At 43.4% G+C, this 24,792-nt stretch overlaps 1 protein-coding gene across 2 annotated transcripts in view; it reads left to right on the forward strand.

The window, feature by feature from the left end:
- Positions 1 to 22,706, forward strand: part of LOC146868382 (F-box only protein 6-like) — a 116,598-nt gene extending 93,892 nt beyond the window's left edge. For both annotated transcript variants that reach the window (XM_085609883.1, XM_085609885.1), the window contains one exon: positions 20,644 to 22,706. In XM_085609883.1, coding sequence (XP_085466009.1) covers positions 20,644 to 20,796 — 153 coding nt within the window. In that variant the 3' untranslated portion in view covers positions 20,797 to 22,706. The remainder of the gene's footprint in view (positions 1 to 20,643) is intronic.
- The last annotated feature ends 2,086 nt before the right edge of the window (positions 22,707 to 24,792 follow it).

Below are 24,792 nucleotides of genomic sequence, written 5' to 3' on the forward strand. Positions count from 1 at the left end.
GGAGGTCTACATGGGACTCCTTACTTTGATCTTTTTCAGAGTGGTCCACCTTTTTGTCATGGGGATGGGTTTTTTTTGGCCTCTTTCTTTTGGTCTCCCCCTCCATAACCTATCTTGGACACTCTGGTTCTTACCCAATGAACTGCCTTCCTCCCCATCTCTTGGGGAGAGAATAGCCCCAGGTCTACTAGGCGTTAATACAACGTTACCTGCACACAATCACTTAACAGATGTTCTTTCATTATCATATCATATTAGAAAGTCCATTGTAATCGTGCACATTGTTAACATGTATCCAACCACTTAGTGTTTTTTACTGAGATATCTACAACATCCATCTAGGTTTGGCTTTGGGTTCTCTTAGCCTACCTGAATCTGATCCTATACTCTTTAGTACTAAATCCAAAGACCTTACTCCGGTTACCATTCAGGAGGTCATAGGATGTAGCATCTTTCTCATTGAGTGTCAGGAGTCTATCCCTGCACTTGCCTGAGAACATATCCCACAGGACAGCACTCCACAGCTTCTTGTGGGTTTGTCTCCTAAGACAGACTCTGTCAAATGCAATGAACCACCAAATCATCACCCTCAAAGAATTTAGGGACAATTCCTTTGTGGATTTCGGAGTCAAAATATTCTACTTCCCTATTTATTATTTTGCTGCCACCAGAAATGGGTCCTAGGCCCATCTCAGCGCTTTCTTTTTCTATGACTAGGATTTTAGCTTCTAGAGTTACCCTCCAGGCCAGTTTCTGAAGATCTGCATCATCAGTTTCTACCTTATCTGGGACACTACTGGGATTACTCTCAGTGGTGTTAGTATCAGAGGGAGTCAGGTTGAAGTCACTGTCCTCCTCCTCCTCCTCTACTACCTGGGAATCATCATCATCATCATCTTCCCCATTGGGGTAAGTTTGACTTTTCATGGCTGTTATTCTCTGCCAGCAACAACTGGAGATGGGCTTTTGTGGGTTCATCACCCATGGCAAGTTTCCATGCTTTGCACAAATCTTTAAGTTGAGAAACATTTGGATGTGCATAGGGGGCCAGGTTGAGCCCCTGGCTGGTCCCTGGATTTTCAGAAATGGATTTTAAAGTAGTTTGGGTCTTATTAAGGACTTACAAAAATTGATAAGGACTATTAAGCCCTGACTACATTACAGACTTTTTATTTTTCTAAACAATGGGGGACTTAGCCAAGGTCCTTACACTAGTTTAATAGATTTTGAAAAAAATCGAAAATCACTAGAAAATTCTAACTAAAGACAATTTTGGATTTCCTCTTATGAAATCACTCATTAATCAAGCAGTAGAGCAAATGTCTGGTATTGTATCCCCCCGCTGCTACCAATGTAGGAAGCTGGCTCTCTGTGCAAGGTATACTCACCTAGTGGTATACTATATAGAGTCCAGAGATTCCCTCAGAATTGTACAGGATTCAAGGCAAACCCAAGGTGCTCTATTAGTGGTAGTGTGGGTGAGCATTCTTAGACCTAACACAGAGGAGTGTATAAAAATAAGCATTCTTTGAGTTTTATTTTAAGACCAAGATCTTCGCAATACGGTAAGTACAACATTTTTAAATAAAAATACTTTTCAGTTTGAAACAGTTCAATGTTATCCTATGGAGGAAAACAATAATGTGGTTATACAGATAAATACCTGACTTACAGTTCCAGTCTTCTGGACCAAGGTTCAGCAAGGGGCAAGGGGCAGGTGAGTACCAAAACTGCACCATCAGCAAGCAACACAGAGGCGGCAAGGTGCGGAGGGTGCTTGAGGCCACACTGCTTGCAGGTAGGTAAATCTGTTTCCGGGCCGAGCTTTGGGGGTAAGAGCAAGATCGGGGGGGAGGGGAGGGGTGGGGGGGCACAAAGCAGCACCAAACATACACCACCAGCAGCACATGGGTGACTGGGTGAATGGTGCAAATTCAGCATCGGGCACCTAATGTTATTCAATGGAGGCCTTGCTTCGGCGCAACAGGCTTCGCACTAGAGGTTGCAGTAGGGAGACCAGCGACAGTAGAGGTAAGTAAAGATGTAGGGGGTCATAGGTTCACAGTCTATTCAGCCCAACAATGCCCAGGGGCTTTGGGTCAGGGGTGCCTTTTAGATGTTGGATTTTTCTTACCGGAACTGGTTGCGGTCAAGGGGAGCCTTCGGATTCAGGTCATAGGTGTTGGTGTGGGGTCCAGGAAGGGTCAGCCAATGTTGGACTTGAGGTCCAGATCTCTGGGGAACCTGTTCTGGGTCGGTGGGCCACCTGGACACGGGCCATAGGCGTCAAGTGCAGAGTGGTCAGGACTCGCTGTTCCAGCTGCCACCAGGGTCCTTGGTGTTGGATTCTTGGGGACAGAACCGCTGTCCTCAGGAGTTCTGTTCTTTGTCAAAGTTCAGCCAGTCTTCCTCCGGTTTCTGCAAGTCGCTGGCTGCAGGACAGGCAACGTCTTCTCGCATTGTCTTTGAAGCTGGAGACAGGCTGGTAGGGATGGGACCAAGTCAGTAGTCGTCTTCATGCTTTGCTGCACGGTTTCTTCTTCGTCCTTCTTCTTAGGTCACAAGTAACTAGTTTCAAGGTCTGAGGAAGTCTCCTACATATTAGATTTAGGGGGCGTTTTAAGGAAGTTACAGGTAGGGACTATGGGCATCTCACTTGGAGTGACTGCACCCTCTATTATGCCACCCAAATGTGGGAGGGGGCATAGTCCTAGCCCTGATTGGAAGAGTTCCCTCATCTTCAAGTTGGAGGGGACTGAAAAGTGTGCTTAACTTCCCATCCTCCACATGAGGGGTGGAGTTGGCAAAGGTGGGCACACCTCCTAGTCTTTCTAAGTTTCCCTGCTGATTTCCCACCCAAAGTGGGGGTGTAAACTTGGGGTTGCCATCTGCTGCTAGTAGCAGAGGCTGGGGGTTGCATTACAAAGGCAGCATGCCTTAAAGCTTCCCTTTCGAGTGTGACACCTCTGCCCAGGATGTGCATTGTTTCTGGTCCCAGTGAGCCAGTGGTCCAGAAACATGTCTGGGTGTGGCAGGCTGCCTAAAGCCAGTCAGTGACCACACCAGGGTCTGTAGATTTTCAGGGGGCACCTCTGAGGTGCCCTCTGAGTACATGTTACAATAAATCCCACACTGGCATAAGTGTGGGTTTATTGAGAGGAGTAGTTTGGTTTCAAAGACTCCGGTGTTCAGTGAAACCATCATGGTGCTGTGGACCTTGAGTTGTTGAGTTTCCAGCCCATCTACTCTCTATGCCTTCCATGGCACTTACAACATTAAGGAATAGATCCTAATACTGTAGGGTCATTTCTGCTCATGCAGATACGCCTACACCTGTGATATAGTGCTCCCTACCTTAGGACTAGTGAGGCCTGCTAGAGGGGTGACTTACTATATCTTAGGCAGTGCTAGTTGGCATGGCACAGAGGCAGTGTATCATGTCGACTTTGTCGTTTTTGCCTGCACCAGGCAATGCATGCTGCAATGGCAGTCTGTATGGCTTAGGTGAGGTGTTCCTAGGGGACCCTCCTCAGTCACAATGCCCTAGGTACCCATGTACATTTTACTAGGGGCTTAAGGGCCAATTGTGGATCAGTTTTAGGGAAAGAACACTGGTACTGGGAACCTGGACAGAGGAACCCAGTATTCTACAGTTCAAGTTGCATCAAAAGCCAGGCAAAAAGTGTGTGGGTGGGGGGTACTGCAACAGAACCCCATTCTCTCACAGCGCATACCACCGAAATAGTAATTGCCTGAGCAGAGTGATTTTAATTCCGTCTCGTGTCGCAGCAGATCAATATTACGTATTGCGGGGAAAAAAGGAAGAAGTTGTAGATTTTCCGTATTTTGTCCCCAACAGTCGCAGATAGTCTTGCGCATGCATGCATTTGAAAACCAAATTAACACACGATACAAGAAAGTCTGTAACAGCCGCCATTTTGAAATCGGGCACAAGATAAAGTAAGACAAATTAAATTACGGCAACCATCTTTAAATCAGTCTTCCGTAGACTTACATAGGCAGCCATTTTTAGATAGGACACATAGTAAAATTATTATATTCTCATTAAACAACTGATTTTCAAAATAAATTGTGATAAATCCTTGATCAATTAATTGACTAAGGAGTAAAAAGATGTCAAATCAAGAAACAAACAGTGGATTGACAATAAACATGGATACAGAAGTATATTGTGATGAAGAGAACATAGATAACTTTAAAAGTATGATTTTCCGAGGGCCCTTACCATTTGATATATCAGACCTACAACTTTTGATCAAAGATAGAAAAAATTGAGGAGATTTGAACATTTCTTAATGACTACATGTAAAACATACTCTGAATAACAGGCAAAAGATCTATTACTCAATTTAGTGGGTTATGTAGAGCATTTAACAGCAACTTTTCTCCAACAAGATAGAAACACATATGAAGCACTCATGAAATGTCTAATTGAAAGATTTGCACGGTTTACGTCATCATTATAAGGTACAATTACATTCCAATAACCCTAGGACTTCATCATTCCGATTGTGTATCAAATAAATCTCCAATTTCAATTACCATTCTTGCATTATTCTCACATGTCTACAACAGTTTCTTCCTCAGATGTTTCCCCAGACCGTGCCTTAGGAGGCTCACAAATGTATCCCCTAAATTTATTCCACCCTCCCCATACTTTATTCCATTTTGCTCGGGCATCCTCGGTTACTATATACTGTTTTTTCAGTGATCATAACACCATCCATATCATTGCACCAAGCTGCACTGTCGGTATTTCCTCCGAACCCCATCTCTGTGCAATGTTCCGCTTTGCAATCATTATCCCCAGTGTAACCCACACCTGAGCCATGAGCGTAAGATCATTTGATTCCCAAACGTTCAGTAGGCAACTCTTGGGTTCTGGCAGCAGTGATATCCCCTCAACCTGCGATATCGTCCTCATAACTCTGGCCCAGTATTCCGCAATTCTTGGACATTGCCATAGTGTATGTAAAAAGGTCCCTTCATTCCCACACCCTCTCAAACAGTACGGATGAGAAGCTTTCCCAATTTTGCAGAGGAGGACTCTGGTGTAATAGATACGATGCAGGATTTTAAGGTGTACCAGCCTAAGCCGCAAGGCTATGCCCACCTCCCGCAGGGATGCCGTTGCATCTTGCCAATCCCCATCATCCAATTCTCCTACTTCTTTGGACCACTTTTCCCTAAGTGCCTCAGTGGGGTCTGGTAAATTATTGACTAGTTTTCGGTAGGTGAAGGAAGTAGCTCGCCTGTGCACATGATCTGTTAGCAATCTATCTTCTAAAGGGGTAGCTTCTGGAACCTTAACTCCCGCTGGTAAGGCGGCTTGTAACGCATGTTTAATCTGCAGGTAGCGAAACCGTTCTGACTCTGCCAGATCGTATTGGTCCTGAAGACGCTTGAATGGGATTATTTCCCCTTTACTCCACAAATCGCCCACTGTGGAGATGCCAATTGCATCCCATTGAGCGAATCCCTTGCTGTTCCTGAGTCGCCCCAGCCGCTTGGTGTCCCATAAGGGAGTGAGTTGGGTTATAACCTCCCGCCAGCCCAATTTAGTATGTGCCTTATGCCAGAGAGTGACAGTGTGTTTTGTAGGACCAAGCAAAAATGGGGGTCGCCTTTCGTTATTTAGCGCCCACAACACACCTTCTGCCCCAAGTTCGTGTCTATCAGCTTTAAAGGCAGGGTCAGTTTGTGGGGCATGTATCCATTGGTTAACTATCTTCAATTGGGCTGCCCAGTAATATAACTGAATATTTGAGAGCGCAATTACCATCTCTTTACAAGTTTGCCCTGTGCAATCCGTGCCGGTTTGTTCCCCCATAACAAACTGGAGACCTGCGCCTCTATTGCCTTGAAGTAACATGGGGGTACCAGGGATGGTGCATTTTCTAGTACATAAAGGAATCGGGGAAGTGCCATCATTTTGAAAAGCGCCGCCTTTACCAGGAGCGTCAACGGCAACGTGCCCCATTGTGTCACATCCCGTCTGAGGCGTTCCAGATGAGGTATGAGATTCAGCTTATAAAAGGCCTCCGGACCTACAGCTATATTAATTCCTAAATATTTAAATGTGTCATCTGCGACATGCAATGGGCAGTCCTTTGGGAGCCGAGGGGGAGGTCCATTTAAAATGAATAAAACAGATTTAGACCAATTTATGGTATACCCAGATGCCCGACCGAAGAGCTTACAGATGTTAAGTAACGCTTCAATTGAACGACTGGGGGAGGCCATATACAATAACACGTCATCTGCATATAATGAAATACGATCCTCCCAATCCGCCGTCCATCTTAGTCCCCGAATCAGTGGTTCCCACCTAATCCATGCCGCCAGCGGCTCAAGTACTAGAGCAAACAAGAGTGGCGACAGTGGACAGCCCTGACGTGTACCACATGAGAGTGGGAAATCCTGAGAAATGTGCCCATTAGCTGTCACATGTGCCATTGGGTTAGTATACAGCAAGCGTATCCATGCACAAAATTTGGGACCAAAGCCCATGTGGTCAAGCACCGCAAAGAGGAAGGTCCATTCCACCATATCCAACGCCATACAGTCGTCTAGGGAGAGGATAACCGCTGGTTCTTGGATATGTGGTATGCGAGCCATCACCCCATGTAGGCGTCTCAAGTTCATTGCTGTACTTCTGCCAGGCATGAAGCCTGATTGGTCTGGATGTATCAGTGTCCCTAGGTGTGGCGCGAGTCGCATTGCAAGAAGGTTCGCCAGAACTTTTGCCTCCCCATTAATTAAAGATATGGGACGATACGAGGCACATTCCTCTGTGGGTTTTCCCGGTTTTGGGATCGCTACCTTAGTGGTCAGTCTTTGGTCTAATGGAAATTCGCCGTTCTTCAAACTGTTGTGAAACATATTAAGTAGGTACGGTGTAATTGTTCCCGCCGTTCTTTTGTATAATTCTACTGGTATACCATTGGGCCCCATGGCCTTCCCGGATTGCAGGGAGCCGATTGCAGTTCTGCAACCCTGAGATCAGCTTCAAGTTGGAGGGCCTCCTCAGGCGTGAGCCTGGGCATGTCGATATCTCTAATATACCACTGCGCCTCTTCCATGGACATAGTAGAGGACGATGTATAAACCTGCTGGAAGTGCCTCGCCAACATCTGCACTATTTCTTCTGGGTCCGTTACTACCTGCCCATTAGCCATATGGCGTTGAGCTATGCATTTCTTACCCTCCTCCCGCTTACCCAACCATGCCAGGAGTTTACCAGCCTTATCGCCAGTTTCGTAAATCTTGTGTTGTGTTGCTGCCATACGTGTTCTAACCGTGTCTTGTCTTTAAGATACTCCCTGTATTCTTGTTGTCTGAGGGTCAGGCGTTGAGTCGTGGTTTGGGAGGGGTCGAGTGCGCATTGCCTTTCTGCCTCATGCAGTCCAAGTTCTATGTCATTGAGTTCTCGTTTATCACGTTTGTGACCAGTGATGGTTGCTATCGCTTGCCCTCTGATCACAGTCTTGTATGCCTCCCAGAGAATAGTAGGGGAACTAACTGATGACACATTGTCCTGAAAATAAGTCTGGGTTGTCGTAGTAGTAATAACCTTCTTGATTTTTGGGACTTGCAGATACCCCGGGTATATGGGGTAAATGCGCTGCCGTACTTTGTGACTATTTGCGTACATTAATAACACTGGGGAGTGATCCGAAATGCCCCTCGGCCTAATTTCTACTGTCGCCACATTTCTAAGACACTCAGGGGAGGCAAAAAAATAATCTATCCTAGAGAGACTATTGTGAACTCCGGAATGAAAAGCAAATTGACGCTCGTCTGGGTGTCGATATCTCCATGTGTCAGTGAGTCCCAGTGCCTCTATAAACCCCTCTACTGGGGAGACCCCACGTGTGTATGATCTAGCTGGATAGCGGTCCATGGCCGTATCAATGGTGTCATTAAAGTTCCCCCCCCCCCCAATCAATAGTCCGCCCTCTGGCATATCCAACAAAAATTCACCAAGTGCTGGGAGTGATGCAGTGTGAAGGGCCGGAGAAATTTAGACCGACACAATGTTAATTAACTTTCCCTCCCATTGGCCAGATATGGCCGCAAAGCAGCCATTTTTGTCCGTTTTCGTGCGATGGACTATCAATGGAGACTTTGTTTTAACGAGGATACCCACCCCTCTTGAGCCGGAGGTGAACTCCGAGTGTGTAACCATTTTAAAGCCCCATAGATCCATAGCTTTACAGGTGGTACCAGTCAGATGCGTCTCCTGCAATAAGGCCACTGCGGGAGCACACCGTTTTAAATTATGCAGGACTAGACCACGTTTTATTTTGTCCCCCAAACCATGGACGTTCCAGGTAACTAGTGTCAGGGGGACCACCTGTGTCGTGTGGTGCAACTCGTGCTCCAGAGTATGTGGGCTATGTGGTGCCGTTACTGTCATCCTGGGTTCATAGTGTCACGGGTTTTCCGGCACTGTATACTATGTAACCATGGCTCGAGATTCGGACACGTCTTGGTCTGGTGATGAATGCGAACCTTTTGTGAAACATGCTTCAGAACAAACCCTAACTTTAACCCCCTTAACTGAATCTCGTCCCCCGCCCACCTCCCTTCTTCCCTGCCTAGCGGACTTTGAACTACCCGCCTCCCCAACTTAGCAGAGTGCTTTATTCCCCAAACCATTTACTTGCGTGTAGGGGGAGAGCTACGACCGACCGCTACGGGTCCCTCCCTTGAATCAATCCTGCCTGCCTGTAGGTGAACACTCCATGAGAAAGCTGTCAGTCCCGGCATTACGTAGAACGAAGTGCTGCCAAAAATTCCAGTCTGTGCCAAGTTCATGCCTATTCCTCATTGGCACCTTTATTAGGGGGTCCGCACAGGTCGCTTCTTCCCAGGTAACAGTTCAGACGGAAGTCTATATCTTTGGCATTATTAATGACAGTCTGAGTTCTCCAACCTGTGTGGTGATATCCTGTCCGCCATGGACAGCACCTCTGATGCACGGGATCCTCCGGACGTCTGGCTATTTCTGCGCCCTTGCCGATTGGCCCCTCCAGGCTTCCTCCATCCTTCAAGCCATTCCTGGGCCTCCTGCAGAGATGTGAAGAAACACGTCTTTCCGTCCGCCTCAACTCTCACCTTGGCTGCGAAGAGCATGGCATATTTCAGATCTCGACTACGTAGTTCTTTTTTGACTTCAGTGAAGTCTCTTCTTTGCTTCGCCACCACCGCCGCCGTGTAGTCTGGATACTGCATCACTGTACAGTTGTCTACCTTAAGGGAGGTGCCACTCGGGCCGCCTGCAGGATCCCATCGTGGTCCCACAAGTTGAAAAATCGGGCTAGGATGGGTCTGGGTGGCGCACCCGGCCACGGGATCCCGCCGGGTACCCGGTGCGCCCGTTCCACTGAAAAGAAATTAGACAGTCCTCGGGGCTGGAGCTTGGTCTTAATCAAGTCTTCCACGAATAGGTCAAGGCCCGGTCCTCTTATACTTTCCGGCACTCCCACCAGGCGAACGTTATTATGTCTAGAGCGCCCTTCTTGGTCGTCCAGCTTGGCTTCCATCTGCCTTTGGGCCTGTTCTAGTTTGAGAACTTGACGCTGCAGCACTGCTGTATCTGAGGATAGTGTCGCCGTGGTGGATTCTACGTCCGACAGCCGGGTGTTTATTTTGGAAACAGCCGCCCGGAGCAGGGAGATATCAGTGGATATAGTTCCCATCGCGGTCTGTATTTGTGTCAACATGACCATTATATCCTGCAAAGTTACTTCCTTGGAGTCTGCTGACCGAACCTCATCATTGTTACTCATTTGTGCCACCGTATCAGCGGTCAGAGCACCTTGGTAGGCATATTTGTCCAGCTTGCTTTGCTGCGATGCGCGTTGGCCCTTACCGCCCATGATAGGAGGATCCCACGCCGATTAGGAGGCCGCTTTAGGCAAGAGGTAATCGCCACTGCCTGACTGCGCAAGCCCAGATGCGCACGGCCTTTTGGTTTTCCCTACCGCCTGCAGCTGCAGGATTGCTTAGTTCGTGGCAGTTCCCGCCGTCTCCTAGAGACTTTCATGTAAACAATGGTGGTCAGACCGTAGCTGGGGTGGATCCAAGCACTCCACAACCCAAGTCAGAAGATCGCTTCACCACAGAGCTCCAGGAGGCAGTGACACTTCCTGTGTGGGCTACCAACCTGCCGGCAAAACAGAAACTGTTTTTTTTTTTTGGCTTTGTTTTCAATATCTGAGGCCCCCCCCCCCGACAGTGCCTATAGGTCCGTGTTGGTTGTGGCGTGCCCTAGCTCATGGAGATCCTGGATGTAGGCTTCCCAGTGCCTCACTGCCCTGCTGAGCCCTCCTCGCTGCTCCTCGGTTCCTTATGCCACCATTGATCATTTATTTATTGCAGGTCCCAGTCTGACACAGGTCTAATTGAGAGATTTGATTGACAAAGGAACTTGGATTTCGAAACATATAACTTTAATATGGCCTCTCAAAAGATGAATCCATTGATTACTATGTAACAAGACTAAGAAAATTGGGGATATTTTGTGAATTTGAAATGTTCAATTTAGGGGTCTATTAGGATGGCGGGCAGATGGCCGCCGGTCCAGCAGCGGCCATCCGCCTGCCATCGAAACCCGGAAAACCGCTGGTCCGATTAGCATCGCGGTCGTGACCGCTGCGGTGTGATTTTCTGCGCGCCACTTTTCCGCCCGTTGCAGTCCACCCTCTTGCCTGGCGGGCGGAGCTGGATCGCTACAATTGATGCGGATCAGGGCTAAGCACCGCTGGCATGATTATGATGCAGGCGGTAGCCAGCCTTTCTGCTGCAGCGGAACGGCCATGGAAAGGCATGCAGAGACATGTTCCGGTGGCCCATTGCGGGCCCCCAATGTGTTGGGGGAGGTGGGTGCACTGGGGGGGTACCCATGGTACCCCCCTACATGTCCCTGTACCAGGTGCCTGCCACGCAATGCAGGGATATGCAGTACATGCTCTTTTTGACATCGCAGCGGTGCTGCTGGCAGCAGCGACCGCCGCAATGTCAATCGCCAGAATCCGACCGCGGCGGTCGGATTTCGACTGCGGAGCAGAGCATCCTAATTGGACCAGCAGTTATGCCGCGGTCCTTGCAGGCGCTCTTTTCCCGCTACCATGGCGGTCGGGGAGATTTTCCGACCGCCATCCTAATGGGCCCCTAAGAAGCAATAAGATTGAGGAAAATTCAAGGATGTTATTCAGTAGAATTTAGAAAGAAATTGTTGGAAAAAACATATGACTGCAAATAATGTTATGGATGGTTTGAAAAGATATGCAATCAAAAATAATGTTAGGAATATGGAGCACGGAAGCATGAAAACAATGGAGCAAGTTCAATAAATGCCAAGAAAAGATAGTAAAACAGAGAAGACAGAATCACAACACACTGAAAAAAAGATTGTATCACTGATGTGGTTTCAGTTTCCACATTTTAAGACTTGACCAGCTTTAAAACACCAAAGGAGAGAATTTGGAAAAACAAATCATTATACAAGTTTGTGAAGACTCAAACGTGACAAAAAAGGAAAATGTCAAAGGTTGGAGTAAGCAAACTAAAGGAACTACCTAACATGTAAGACAGATAAAAATTATTGAACATGACTGTTGACGGATCTGAACAGTCAGAACAGTTGTATGTGATGTATGATGAAACCGAAGTCAAACAAATTAATTCGATAAGAAGAGAAAGTATTAAAAAAATGTATTGATGTAATGGTTGGATATGAAGAGGTTCCTTCCGTCCTTGATAGTGGGGCAACATGTAACCTCAGTGCTTTTTAGTGGGGAGCCAGACACCCTGTTTCCCGTCTAGGAACATTTGAAGAAAATATTCAAAGAAGAAATACAAGATTTTGAAGGTGAAGTTTCTGGTCCCTGATTATAGAGTAATGCCACTGCTCAAATAATGAGTTTATTCGCAATGGCTTGTAACGTTACTACAGAACATTGTGTTCTAAAAAAAATATTGTGAGTTATTTAAATGACTAGAAAGATTATAAGATAAGACAATCACACTACATATCAATGAAGCAGTGAGGCCTGTTGGGCAAATATACAGAATAGTTCCAATACATTTCCAAACCAAAGCATAAAAATAAATACATTCATTACTTCATTAAGATATTATTGAGCCTGCTAATGGTCCAAAATAATGGGTTTCTTCCACAGTAGTGGTTCCCAAAAACCCTCAGAAAACAGCAGAATGTATGTCAACATGCGAATACTCAACACAGCAAAAGAGAGAGAGATATCCAGAGCTGCATTTGAATGTCATGATTAGTAGTATTAATGGAGCTGTTGTTTTTTCAAAACTAAATGTGTACAAAGGAAATCATCAGTTTGAATTTGATGAACAATCAAGATATATAACGATATTTTCTACACATCTTGAATGGTTTCTATATAAAAAGTTTCATTTTGGGATATGTTCAGCTACAGAATTCTTAAAAGCTTGTCCGATATAGAAAGGAAATATTTGCAGCAGAAAAAAAGGTTATCTGTGGTATGGGCTTGTGAACATTTTCATGATTTCTTGGATGGTAAGCCTTTTGTAATAATAGCAGATTATCAAGCGTTGACCACTGTTTTGCAAAATTCAAGAGATCTACAAAATGTTATAACTTTAAATAAGAAAATGGATAGATAATACAACACAAATTCAACTTGAAATACGAAAAAGAGATATCCTTGCATTTAAAAAATATTTAGGCTCAGTTACTCATAGCTTCATCTGGCATGATTTTGAGAGGTTATTCCTTTTAGTTTGCAAAAACCTGTGATTGATTTTGGTCATGAGAGTCACTAAGGGATATCGGTGACAGAGAAGTTTTTACGAGAATAAATGTGGTTTCCAAGATTAGGTAGTCATGTACAAGAAATTGGACGAACATGTAATTTACGCCAGTGTACTTCTGAAGAAAGGAACAAGGAAGCATTACACACATCCAGATTGCCAGATGTGGTGTGGACAAATTTGGCAGCAGATTGTTATGGAACTTTACATTCGGGACATTATTTGTTTGCGATTATTGATGAATATTCTTGTTTTCCAATTGCTAAAAATGATATCATCCGCTTCGACAGCGCTTCCTTTTTTTGGATAAAGTTTTCTCTAGATGGGATACCAAATCTTTTAAAAACCGATAATGGACCACGTTTCAGTGGGAATACGTTTTAAAAATTCATGAATTATATGGGAATAGCACACAGTAAAAAAATTCCAATGTGGCCTCAAGCAAATGGAATGGTGGAAAGGTTAATGGTCACTATTAAAAAAGCTATACAAACAGCAGAACCATCTCACATTTCTATCAACCAGGATTTGTGTGTCAAGTTTCGCATAGTTATAAAAATACACTTCATGGATCTATAGGTAAATGTGTTTCCTAATTAATGTTTCGCGACAAACTCATCTACCATATCTCCCAACAAGTCCGCCAAACAACCATGAAAGAATTGTGAAGAGAGACAAAGAAGTTATGGGAAAGATAAAGTATTATACACATCACAAAAGAACATTCAAGAGCATGGGTATCATGTGGAATATTTAGTGTTGGTAAAACTATGATAGGCAAGAAAATCACCCAGTACGTTTCACCCTTCTCCATTAAAAGTGACGAAAATACATAGATCAGCAGTTAATGTTTCAATTTTTGTGCGAAACGAAAAATACCTTCAATATTCCTGCTCATTTTTTGGACTTTTAATTGCAAGAACGGTTTCCAAGAAAAAGACGAAGTAAAAGTTACCCCCAAGTAATTGAAATCCCTAACCTTGTCCAAAAAGTTTCCACCCATATTAAAACATTTTGTTTTTGAACCAAGGGGGCCACAGATCATAATATATGATTTGGAGTAATTTACTTTTAAATCTAAACCCTCCATGAAGTCAGAAAAACAATCCAGTAAGATCTGAAGGCCATTTGCCGTGCGGGCCTTAAGGACCGCATTGTCTGTATACAATAAGTTTTTAGACACATCCCTATTGAAATTAATTAGATGATTAGAAATGACATTTATGTCTAATAAATAAAGGAAGGGGGCCAAGATGCAGCCTTATCTGACCCCACTTGGAGAAACAATATATGATGATGCTTCTCCGTGAGGGCTGTAGCAAATGGATACCTTCAAATCCCAGTGTAGTCGCCCTATCACTTTAAGGAGACCGATTCCACACCCAAGTCCCTCCATGCACTCCCATAGTTTCTCTTGGTTGACCAGATCAAAGGCACTAGATAAATCAAAAAAGCCATATGTAACACACCTCTTTTGACCATCACATATTTGGTGATTATTAAATGCAGGTTCAGAGCCTGCTCAACTGTGCCTAAGCCTGGCCTAAAACTAAAGATGGGTGGTTAACTCCGCTCTGCCAGCGCAGTTTGTGGAATTTTAAAAATCCGCACTCTGTTTGGAGTGTGAAGTTTTCAAAAACTCTGCACTCAAAACAGAGCAGAGTTTACCGGTGCCAAGATTGAGTCTAGGGGACTTACCATAGTAGCTGTCCACGGCAGTGCAGCCAGGCCGCCAGTTTCTCAGCTGCCACTGCCATCCTGCTCCTGCTGCTGGGCTGGCTGCACTCGTGACTCCGCTTAGAAGCATAAGCCTCCGCTGCTCCGGCTTGGAGGAAATTCAGTTAAGGGGGAGCCTCAGCCACCTTAGTGCAGCAGCTAAGCTAACCCCAACTCAGATCAGACAGCAAGAACTGCAGTGTGCATGGCGTATTGCGTGAAGGCATGCCTGTCCTGATGAAATCCCATGATAGGGTCAGGCATGCCATCACACAATATGCCATGCGCACGGCAGTTCTTGCGGTCTGAGCTGGGATTTGCTTAGCTGCTGCACTAAGGTTGAGGTTTCACACCAGGGTGCTCCACTAATTTTCCGAAAATGAGCCACCCATTCTGCCTCCGGGATCAATGCATCCAATTTTGAGCCTACTTGGTCAGAGAAGAAAGGGTAGTTTACCATTTCCCAAACTTTCCGGCTGTCTTTTAAGGCCACCGCCTGTTTTAGTTTGTCCCAGGTGCTATCTCTAATCTCCTTTTTCCTTTCTTCCAAAACATTCTTGTATTGTAACCTGGCTGCTCTAATATTTGTTAGACAACGTGGCTTTGTCTTAAGGGCATTTTTTTGTTTTTTTTAATGGGCAGAAGAACAAGCTTCACTAAACCAGCGGTGTGTGGAACTCACTGAATTAGAACTGTATATTGTTAGTTCCTTTGTAATAGCTTCACATAATAACTCACATTACCTTAAAATGAGTGGATGAATTTAGCTATCTGCTAAGCAGGTCGTTATGGACTATGAATTTCCATTAATTATCCATTGATTGAAATCTAAGGGGTCTATTTTGTCCTACTTAATGCGCAAACCTTGATTCTTGGTATATATTGGTTTCTGACTAATCGTCACTTCTATTGGAAAAAGTTGGAATTTGATGACTGATAGATTGTGCCTTCTGCCAAAATCAATATAAAATTTATAGTATCCCCCTGATGGGTACTAATGAAAGTAGGGGTTAAAATAGAGTTTGACTGATCACGACCAAAAAAGGAATCAGAAGTAAAAATTAAGTCATATCTAGCTAATAATAAATTCATGGCGTCATCCAGCATTGTGTGTTTGAAATGCACCCTATTAGCAACTTCAAACGAAACACTACATAAATGACTTACTACCACTTGGCAGACTGAAGTATTAAAACCTCCTGCCCATATTTTCATGATGTTTCTATTCTTTTCCTTTGATTTTTCTTTGTTTGGTTCTATTTCTTCTCGCTAGGGGGAAGAAATGTAATAATATAATGTCAGGCTAGGATTAGAATAATGTGTGTGGAATGTAAGCTTAGAATCTTATCATTTAGAATCGAAGCATTTGTGAGTAATGTCAAGGAGATGTAAGGAGCAGAGAGTAGTTTGAGTAGCTGAGCAGCAAATAAACCTTCTGTTACTGAAGCCAGCCGTGCCCGGTTGTTGATTGAACACAGCATTACACATGAAACTTCCATCTGCAATAGAATATAGGTTTATGCCATGTGCATGAGAACTCCAATGTCAAACTGTGACGGCCCACCTCTCCACAAAGACCTCACATTTTCTTTGAAGAAAACGCATTCTGGTTACCTGCCAGATCCTTACTGGGCCAATCGGAGTTTGTCAAAAGTTTTTATAATTCTATCATTATCACTTTGTTCAGACACCCAAGCAGTGATGCCCTAGGGTCATATTTGAGAAAGAGTTGGTAGGTCTGTCTCTAGGTCAGAACTCCAGTATCCAAAAGTCAACCCTACGAGAGGGGATTGTGATTAAAGGCTGTTAAAACATTGTTTTTCCTGCATTTTGCAAAAGCAAATTCCCAAGAAGTTTTGTCAAATTAACTTATGTTTCACTCACTTCTACTTAAGAACACAAAGGATGAGAATCATCTTGCAATGGAGAGGGTGAGCTTTCATCTGTGTAGTATTGGGGCTCAGCTGAGGTGTGTGCACAGGGATGTGGGGAACAAGTGGCGTGGCAGTGGACCATATGAAAGCGAAAATAAGTGTAGGAAAGATACTTTCTAAAGCCATTTTCAGGACGCGCCCTGATTTTAATGCCTATTGAGCAGTCATTTTAAGGGAATGGGATTGAGAAAAGATTGATTGATTTTCAGCATGGCTTCTGGAATCCATGCTAGCTAGCTCAAGAAGAAAATCCAGTCCTTCCTTTTAGCTCTGAACTTATCATGGAGCAAATCATTCTATAAGTATACAAATGTAAAGAGAAAAACCTGACTAGATATACTTGTGGACAGCATCAAATCCCTTTGCAGTACACAGAGTCCACCCAAAGTGCTTCCAAGTAACCACTAGAGTCATCCCGAACCATTCATCAGGGTTGTTAATAGAGATATTGATTCATCAGAAATCTTTTCATTTCTATTTTGTAGGCAGTAGTCGAGGGGTTGGTTCTGATTGTGGGTGGCAGCGAGTTCCATATTCTAGGGGCTAGGCTAGAGAATGAACGGTTGTATGTCATTTTGTTTGGTTGAGCTTCTGCGGTTTCAGCCATGGGGAATTGCCACTTCTCAAGTAATGACTGCCCCTGACCGTTCTAGTTTATTGGCCAGGTAAATGGGGGTGCTGGGGTGCAGGCTATTTTCAGCTGGATCCTTGCTTCAAGCGAGAGCCAGTTAAAAGGTTTTTGGTGTGGACTGATATTTTCTAGATCTGGCAACTAGTCTAGTTGCTGAGGTCATCCCAGCTCTTAATGGTGCTAACCTTGTTTTGGGAAGGCCTGAGAGAGTAGCAATCCCGTAGTCTAATCTGGAAATGACAAGAGATTGTACTGCCATATGAAGGTCATCAGGGGGCAAAGAAAGGTTTGATTTTCTTTAGAATGCTCAGCTGGTAGTTGGCTCCCCTGTTTGTTGCGCTGATATGATCTTGCATATTCAGATATTTGTCCATAGTTATACCAAGTGATCTCGTGGAGTCAAGGATGATCGGGACGCAATTGAGAAGTGTAAGTTGTTTGAGCCTTCCTGTATGGGGTCAGAGCAGTTGTGGAGGGGGTGATCAAGAGGAATTCTGTTTTGAGAGCGTTGAGCATGAGGTGGTTGTGGGTTATGCTAATAAGTTCAAGAAAAGAGATGCACACCTAGTCATCCATATTTAATCCTTTTTTTTTTTTCTTTTTTTTTTTTAACCATTGTGGTTTCAACGGCGTGCAATAACCTGCTTCGCGCTTCGTCTCGGTGCGCTATATCAAAAAACCATTTCCACAAGGAACCCCTTTTCCGATTCCGACAGGCTGCACTGCCACACATTCTAAGTTTGAATCAAATGAATCAATTGATTTTCTTCTTTTCTCTTGCTTTTTTTTCATTGTTTAACCCGTTTTAATCCTTTACTCTTATTTTGTGGTCAATTCATTTTACTCAAGGGGTTCCTCAAGGGGTTCCTTGTGGAAGTGGTTGTGGGGTAGCCATTGCCGGATTTTCAGCAGGGTGCAGTTGAGAGTCTTAACGTCCTTGTGGCTGAGACTTTCAAGTATAATTGAGTGTGGTTTGCATACATGTGATAAAGTATATTTGAGTACTTTATAATTTCAGAGAGGGGTTCCATAAACAAATTGAATAGCGGAGGAGAGAGTGTGGATCCTTGAGGTACTCCAATATAGACCGGAGTGAAGTCGGAAATGGTATGCTTGATTTTTATTCTTTGAGATCTGTTATGTAGGAATGACGCAAACCAGCTTGTAACGGGTGAGGATAGCCCCATCCTTGCCTCCAGAATGAGCATGCTGTCATGTTTAACCGTGTCAAACGCAGTGGATAGATCCAGAAGTATAAGTAGGCATGATTCATTCTGATCAAGCAGTCTCAGGGCATCATCAAGAATATGTGTTTGTGCTGTTTCAGTGGTATGTGCCTTTCTGAAGCCAAAGATTTCGATATGGTACGAGTAGCAAGTGCACATATTTTTGTGGGACCTTTGCTAGTGTGGGTAGGTTTGTAATGGGCCGGAAGTTGTTGAGGTCAGACTGATCTGCATTAAGCTTTTTTATTATAGAAGCGACCTGTCCTATTTTTAGACAGTCTGGAATCAGCCCCTGAGATAGTGATACGTTAAAAATCCTAGTCCAGGGCGGTAGAATTCAGGATTTCAACTCTTTGATAAGTTTAGCAGGCACAGGATCAAAGAAATGGTTGGCCGGTTTTAGCAATATTATTATGTTCAGTATGTCGACTTCGGCTGTAAATTCGAAGGCATTCCAGGTAACATTGTTTTTTGTAGAGAAGCTGGATAGGGGGTTACTCCCCAGGAGGTAAATGGCGAGGAGATTGGAAAGCGAATGGTTTACTAGATGTTGGGAGGCAAGATGTAATTCTGATTCAATCTTCTTGGTCTTTTCCATGAAATGGGCACAGAAGTAGTTTCCACAATGTGATGATCCCTTATCTGCAGAATAGGCGTTAGAGCTGTGGGTTGCTTGATAAGTTCAAATAGTTTTTTTGGTCTAATTTTGGGTTCATCTAGTTGTCTCAAAGTATTCTGCTTTAGATCTTCGAATGTGTTTATTGTAAGCACTTCTAGTCAACCTCAACCTTGAGGTGAGAGAGGGAGGGAGAGATTCTCCAACTTCTCTCAACAAGTCTTAAATTGTGCCTTTTTTCATTAAGATTGCAGTTGAACCAGGGTTTGGATTGTTATCAATTGATCGCCGGCCCTACCCAAACAGCTGGATACACACTTGAAACTATGTTTGTCTTTCCTAACCTCATCACATTGACCTAAAAATGTCACACTACCTGCACCTATCATGGTTCAGTCATGTTATCCTTCCATTCCCCTTTTCTCCAGCGACTTCCACTATATCTACATCAAATATTTGGTCATTGAAAAAAACTGAACCATCCCTTTTCCTACCTTCTGTTGACGTGTTCCTATTAATATAAAGGATCCCACTGCAGCAGTTCCACTGTTAACTATTACCCATCCTTGACATCATCATCCCACTCAAGAACTCCACAACTTAAAATAATGCCTGAAAACCGGTTGGATGACTCCAGAAATAAATGTCAAATCAAATACAAAAAGTCTGTAAGCACAATGGAAAAAGATCATAATCTGCAATACCATTGCTCAATCAATAACACCATTGTGAAAAAGGTATGTAGATCAGCAGGATCGAAAATGTAGTTATTGAACACTTTCTAGCAATGATTTGAATTCTACATCTGACAATACAGTGAAATAAGTGATGCAAAGGGTATCCCTTCAGATGAGGTTAATCCATTTTGCAGATTTATTTAGGTTTTGCAGTTCCAAGTGTGGATTTTGTATTTAGCAAATAATCCCTCATGGGGGACTGATGTTGAGGCATCCGCTAGTCATGATGCTGTGATTAATAGGATTTCAAAGCAATTTGATCAATTTGATGATTTTTTTTGTGGTACTGCGTTTTATTGATGAATTCTGCTTTAACGGGGATGCTGGCGAGAGAGAGATTGGCAGGTGGAGTTTGTAAAGAGATGGACGGATATTGAGTGAAGGCAAAAGTATGAGGAGAGTGCAGAGGCAATATAGAGTGAATGACTGAGTTTGCCAGAAATAGGCCTAGTAGAGATGTAACAGGGTTAGTAGTGTAATGTGCCCAAACGTATTGTTAGGGTAAATGATGATGCTGCCAAAAACGGGAAAAACAGGGGCATCGGAGATTTAAAGCAGGAAAGATGGAAGAGGGTTAAGGTGTGGAGGGGAACGGAGTGGCTGGAATGGGGAGATGAGCGTTTTAGAGAATGGTGGGTATGGTAAGGTAGGATTCAGAGAACTGAAGGCTAATGATGAAGGGCAAATGGGTTGAGCCATAGGGGAGTAAGGTGTTAAGAAAAATAAGAGATAAGAGGTGAGTGGAGACAACTTTGTGGACGAAAGAAAGTACTGGTGGTTGTGGGTCCGGTGGGAGGTAAGAGGGAATATTAGCGCCTAAGGACAGATTTGGGGAGGTGAAGAAGGAAAGGGAAACAACTTGTAAATAATCTAGCAGCTATGTCAAGAGCTCTTGTTTCACCTGTAGTGCCCCCCTTCGCTCTACATTGTCCTGCCGTTTGATTTTCAGATGTCTCATACATTCCGTAACTATGGACCCGGCGTGCGGTACATAAAGTTTCAACACGGTGGACAAGACACCCAGTTTTGGGCAGGATGGTACGGAGTGCGAGTGACCTGCAGCAGCCTGGTGATCGAACCGCGGGGCCCTAATGGGCAGTAAAGAGAGAGGCTTGGAAAGGATCCCTTCTATGTACAGTGCAACCACAGATGAGAAGACCACAACTTTATGGACTGTGGGGACCACTGTTCTGGTCCTTGGGTTCATGCAGATGACACATTTTCTCCCTGGATAAGACTTGGGGCAGGGAAAATCATGAGTATTTATTTTGGTGATGCATTTTCAGAAAATGAAGCCCTGCCATAGAGGGCTGGCAGTTTTCTTGATTTTTGTAGACAATAGCACCACATATTCATTTTCTGTTCATGGTTTTAGAAATATCTTTTGGTTTCCAGTTTAACCTGCTCAAATCTGCGTACTGTCAGTTTCGCAAACGCTATGATGTGTTTATTATCTCAGAGCTGTAAAATTTCCAGATGTTTATGAAACTAAACATTGACCCAGCCCCCCTCAGGCTGCACAAACCTTCTCACACAATGTCCTTCCCTGGCTAGAGACCTCTGGTCTTCCATGTCCTGTCTTCAGTTGTCATTGCATTCCTTTTAGTATTTAACTGAAGCTCCTTACCAATGAAATATGCAGCCACTACCTCCACCAACATCGTCAACCCAGTGCAATGTGAAACTACAGACTACAAAAAGATATAGGAACTAATTCTCCAACTAGTGGACTGGGTCAAATTACTGTTCTAACTCCAACTTGAGCACTGATGGTGACCTGCTGAGATTTGGTGCTTGTCCAACGAAATGCTTAGTTATTTAGTGTTCTCTTCTGACATCTCCAGTAAACTGACTGTCATATGTTCCAGTGCCAGCAAAGCTTGTCCAGCTTTTCATTCTTCTGAAGTTGGTAAACTGAGGACCATTACATTAGGTAATACTTATATTTGTAATAAAACGGCAGGAAATGGCAAAAGTGTTAAATATAGCCCACTATGTTAAAAAATGGTTATGTAAAAAACAAAAAAAACAGTTATGTCCATATTTTTATAGCCAAATAATTTGTATGCTCCTTATCTTGTTTCTTGTTTATTTTTTATTTTGCTACTGTATGTTTTCACTTGCTTTGCTGAGAAACAACCACACTGCCAAGCAACTCTTACTCTCCAGTGTTGAATGTACTGTACTGTTTGTATTTTCTAGAGAAAAACAAGTGGTCGCAAGGGTCAAATTTATCCAGATATCTGCCACCCCAAAAACAACCAATCTCTTATAGGTATTTTAGTGTACTATTAAATGCTTTACAAGGCCCACTACAATTTGCAAAATGCAATGTAATATTCCATCAACATTGAACAGCATATATCAAATTCTAGTGCAGTTGGCGCAGGATGCAAAATATGCTCATCGTGTGATACATATTTACATTTATACATACAGATGCACAAGAACAACACAGGGTATCCACATTTTATAACTCACAATACCAACATGAATACATCAACGTCTTGACTCAAGTAGGAATGATATCCCTGTGGAAATGCCATTGATTCGATCCATATGGAATTAAGCCGCGGGTCTCATCAGGACAGCACTGTGTGTCTATCCTTATTTGGAAGAAGGTTTCTCCATTGCCACTATATGTCGCACCATACAACAATCATGATGTTGATCTCCGATACATGAAAACCGGCTCTATCACTCAGTAGGGGCAGCCCAGAATGAAACATGCTGTGTCCGGATTGCTCCTCAGTGGCACCGGGTTCTGGTCTGGCATTATGGGCCTGTTCTTATTATTTGTATATAGACTGTTTTTATTTTCAGCTCTCCTCCTCAACTCCTTCTTGTTATTGTGATCATGCTGTTGCAACCTGTTATGAAGCATTCTATTGAACCAAATAATTTAAATAAAGTAATGCAAATTACATTTCAAAAATACAAAATCAGTTGTCACCTCAAAACTATACAATTGCTGTTGCAATAATAAACCGTGCAGTGTTTTAACTATGGTAATAATCCGCACAGAGTTTTCCATGTGGGTCAGTACATTCACTGTAAGAAAATTTTTGCCGCATGAATCTGCTTGTTATGTATGGGGGCCTACTGCTTCAGGCTCCTTATCCTCAGTAGGTCTCGTGGCGCAGTGGCACAGTACATGGAGGAGCAACATTTACTAGTGAACTTGCTGAAGGGACTTCACAGAAGTGACTTCTTTTAGATGATCTCGACCTCACAAACCTTACGCCGTTAGAAATGGGAATAATGCTTACATTGGCCTCCATAAAATCAGTGACACATACAGGATTTCCAAGAGGAAGTGTTTGGGAAAGTCTTGAATTTACACATAGAATGTCATCTTTTTTGCAAAGGTATGACTCATTGAGTAGTGAATCTTTCACATTCTCCTATGCTTTTGTCTGGACACTTGGCAGATCTGATGTCACACAGATGGTGTACCATTTGTGGTTGTCATGATGGCCTTTCAAGTGTAGGCATCTCTCTTCTATAAAGTTAGTAGGGGGCATGGACCGGGGTTTGTATCCTCAATGTATATTCAATACCACAGACCTTTTTATGGACACTGACATTGGTGGTATGAAACTTCCTTTCCAGGATGGCGATGGAGCCATCATCATTGTGATTATAGACACTGAATTTGCCATACTGCCATTCAACATGTCTCTTCAGCCCGCCAACATCCAGGTTCATGCCTGTGTCTCGCACATATTGCTGCTCTGTAAGGGCTGTTTTCAAATCACCCAGTTTCATGGTGGCAGAGAGTTTGAACTGGTCATATATGTGGTAGTGGCCATCCATTGTTCTCAGCCTACTGCAGGTTCTGTGCCAGCTGGTTGCAAGGATTGAGACCACCTTCACTGCTATGTGTGAAACTATTTAAAAAAGATAGAGAGAGAAAAGAAAAGAAAGACGAGAATCACAACCTTGTTCTTATTTGGTTATTTTTGTGGTGCATCTCTGCGTTTTACATTGTTATTACCGTCTTTTGGTTTATGCACCTTGGCAGCAGGTGCTTCTATTGTGTGCACATATTGATATATATTCATACTTGATGTTAATATTTGCAACAACAGGTCAGGTGCAGTCTCCATTGGTACTAAATTATTGTGATGAGTCTTATTCAAAAAGTTTTGAAACAGATTGCTCTCAGTTTCTGCAAGAGTAATGCCAAACTCCAATGACTTGGGGATATTACAAAAAAAGAGACTGGCGTTTGTGCGCATTGAATTGAATACATGCAATTATAATTTTAATTAATAGCACTATTAACTTGGCTACTTTCATGTCTAGGGACAGGTTTGAACTCATCAGAGATGGTAACTGCTATCATGCACAACTGATGCTTTCGCTATAACAAAACGTGGATAGCCCGACGCCCTGGATATATTCTTTGGGGCCAAGGGCAACAGGATTTCATGTGTATTTTGTCCTTGGGACAAGTAGGTCCAACCCCCTGCAGCACAAGCCCTTTGGCTGCCAGTTTGCAGTACCACATTATGTATCAGGGAAGGGCACTGTCTGAAGTTAAGGTAATATTTCTGTCCATATGTTAAGGCTGTTCAAACTTGTATTTATGGTTCATCAATTGAAAGCCTTAACTATCAGGGTGAGCGCTCCAAGTAAATGTTGGAAGCTCTGACTGCACTACTGACAGTGGTTCCAGTATAAAAATGTGTAACAATATGAGGCTATGTATAATGCTCCCAGAATGCTCTCTGGTTTGATGCAAATATTTGCAGAAGCTTGAAAGCAAGATTAATGATTCCTTGCTTGCAAAATAAAATATTCATAAAAAATGAAAGCAGGAAAAAAACACATTTTGCTAAACTACTGTAAAATTTCAGGTACCATTTCTTTGCAGCATCATTTAGTAACATGGGTTGATGCATATTAGTATTTCCTGAAAATATTCATAATGGAAAATCAGTGTAACCAGTTTCAATAAGATTATGGGAAACAAAAATAAACAAGCATTGGCAAAGCCAGTAGGTCTGAAATTGGTGGTCAGCATTTTAGTTTTGTCAATGTGTGACTTGTTTTGTCATGGTGTTTGTAAAACCTTCTTGGTGTGGGAGCGGCC

The sequence above is a fragment of the Triturus cristatus genome, chromosome 1_2 (genome assembly GCF_964204655.1).
Source record: "Triturus cristatus chromosome 1_2, aTriCri1.1, whole genome shotgun sequence".
NCBI classification, from domain to species: Eukaryota; Metazoa; Chordata; class Amphibia; order Caudata; family Salamandridae; genus Triturus; species Triturus cristatus.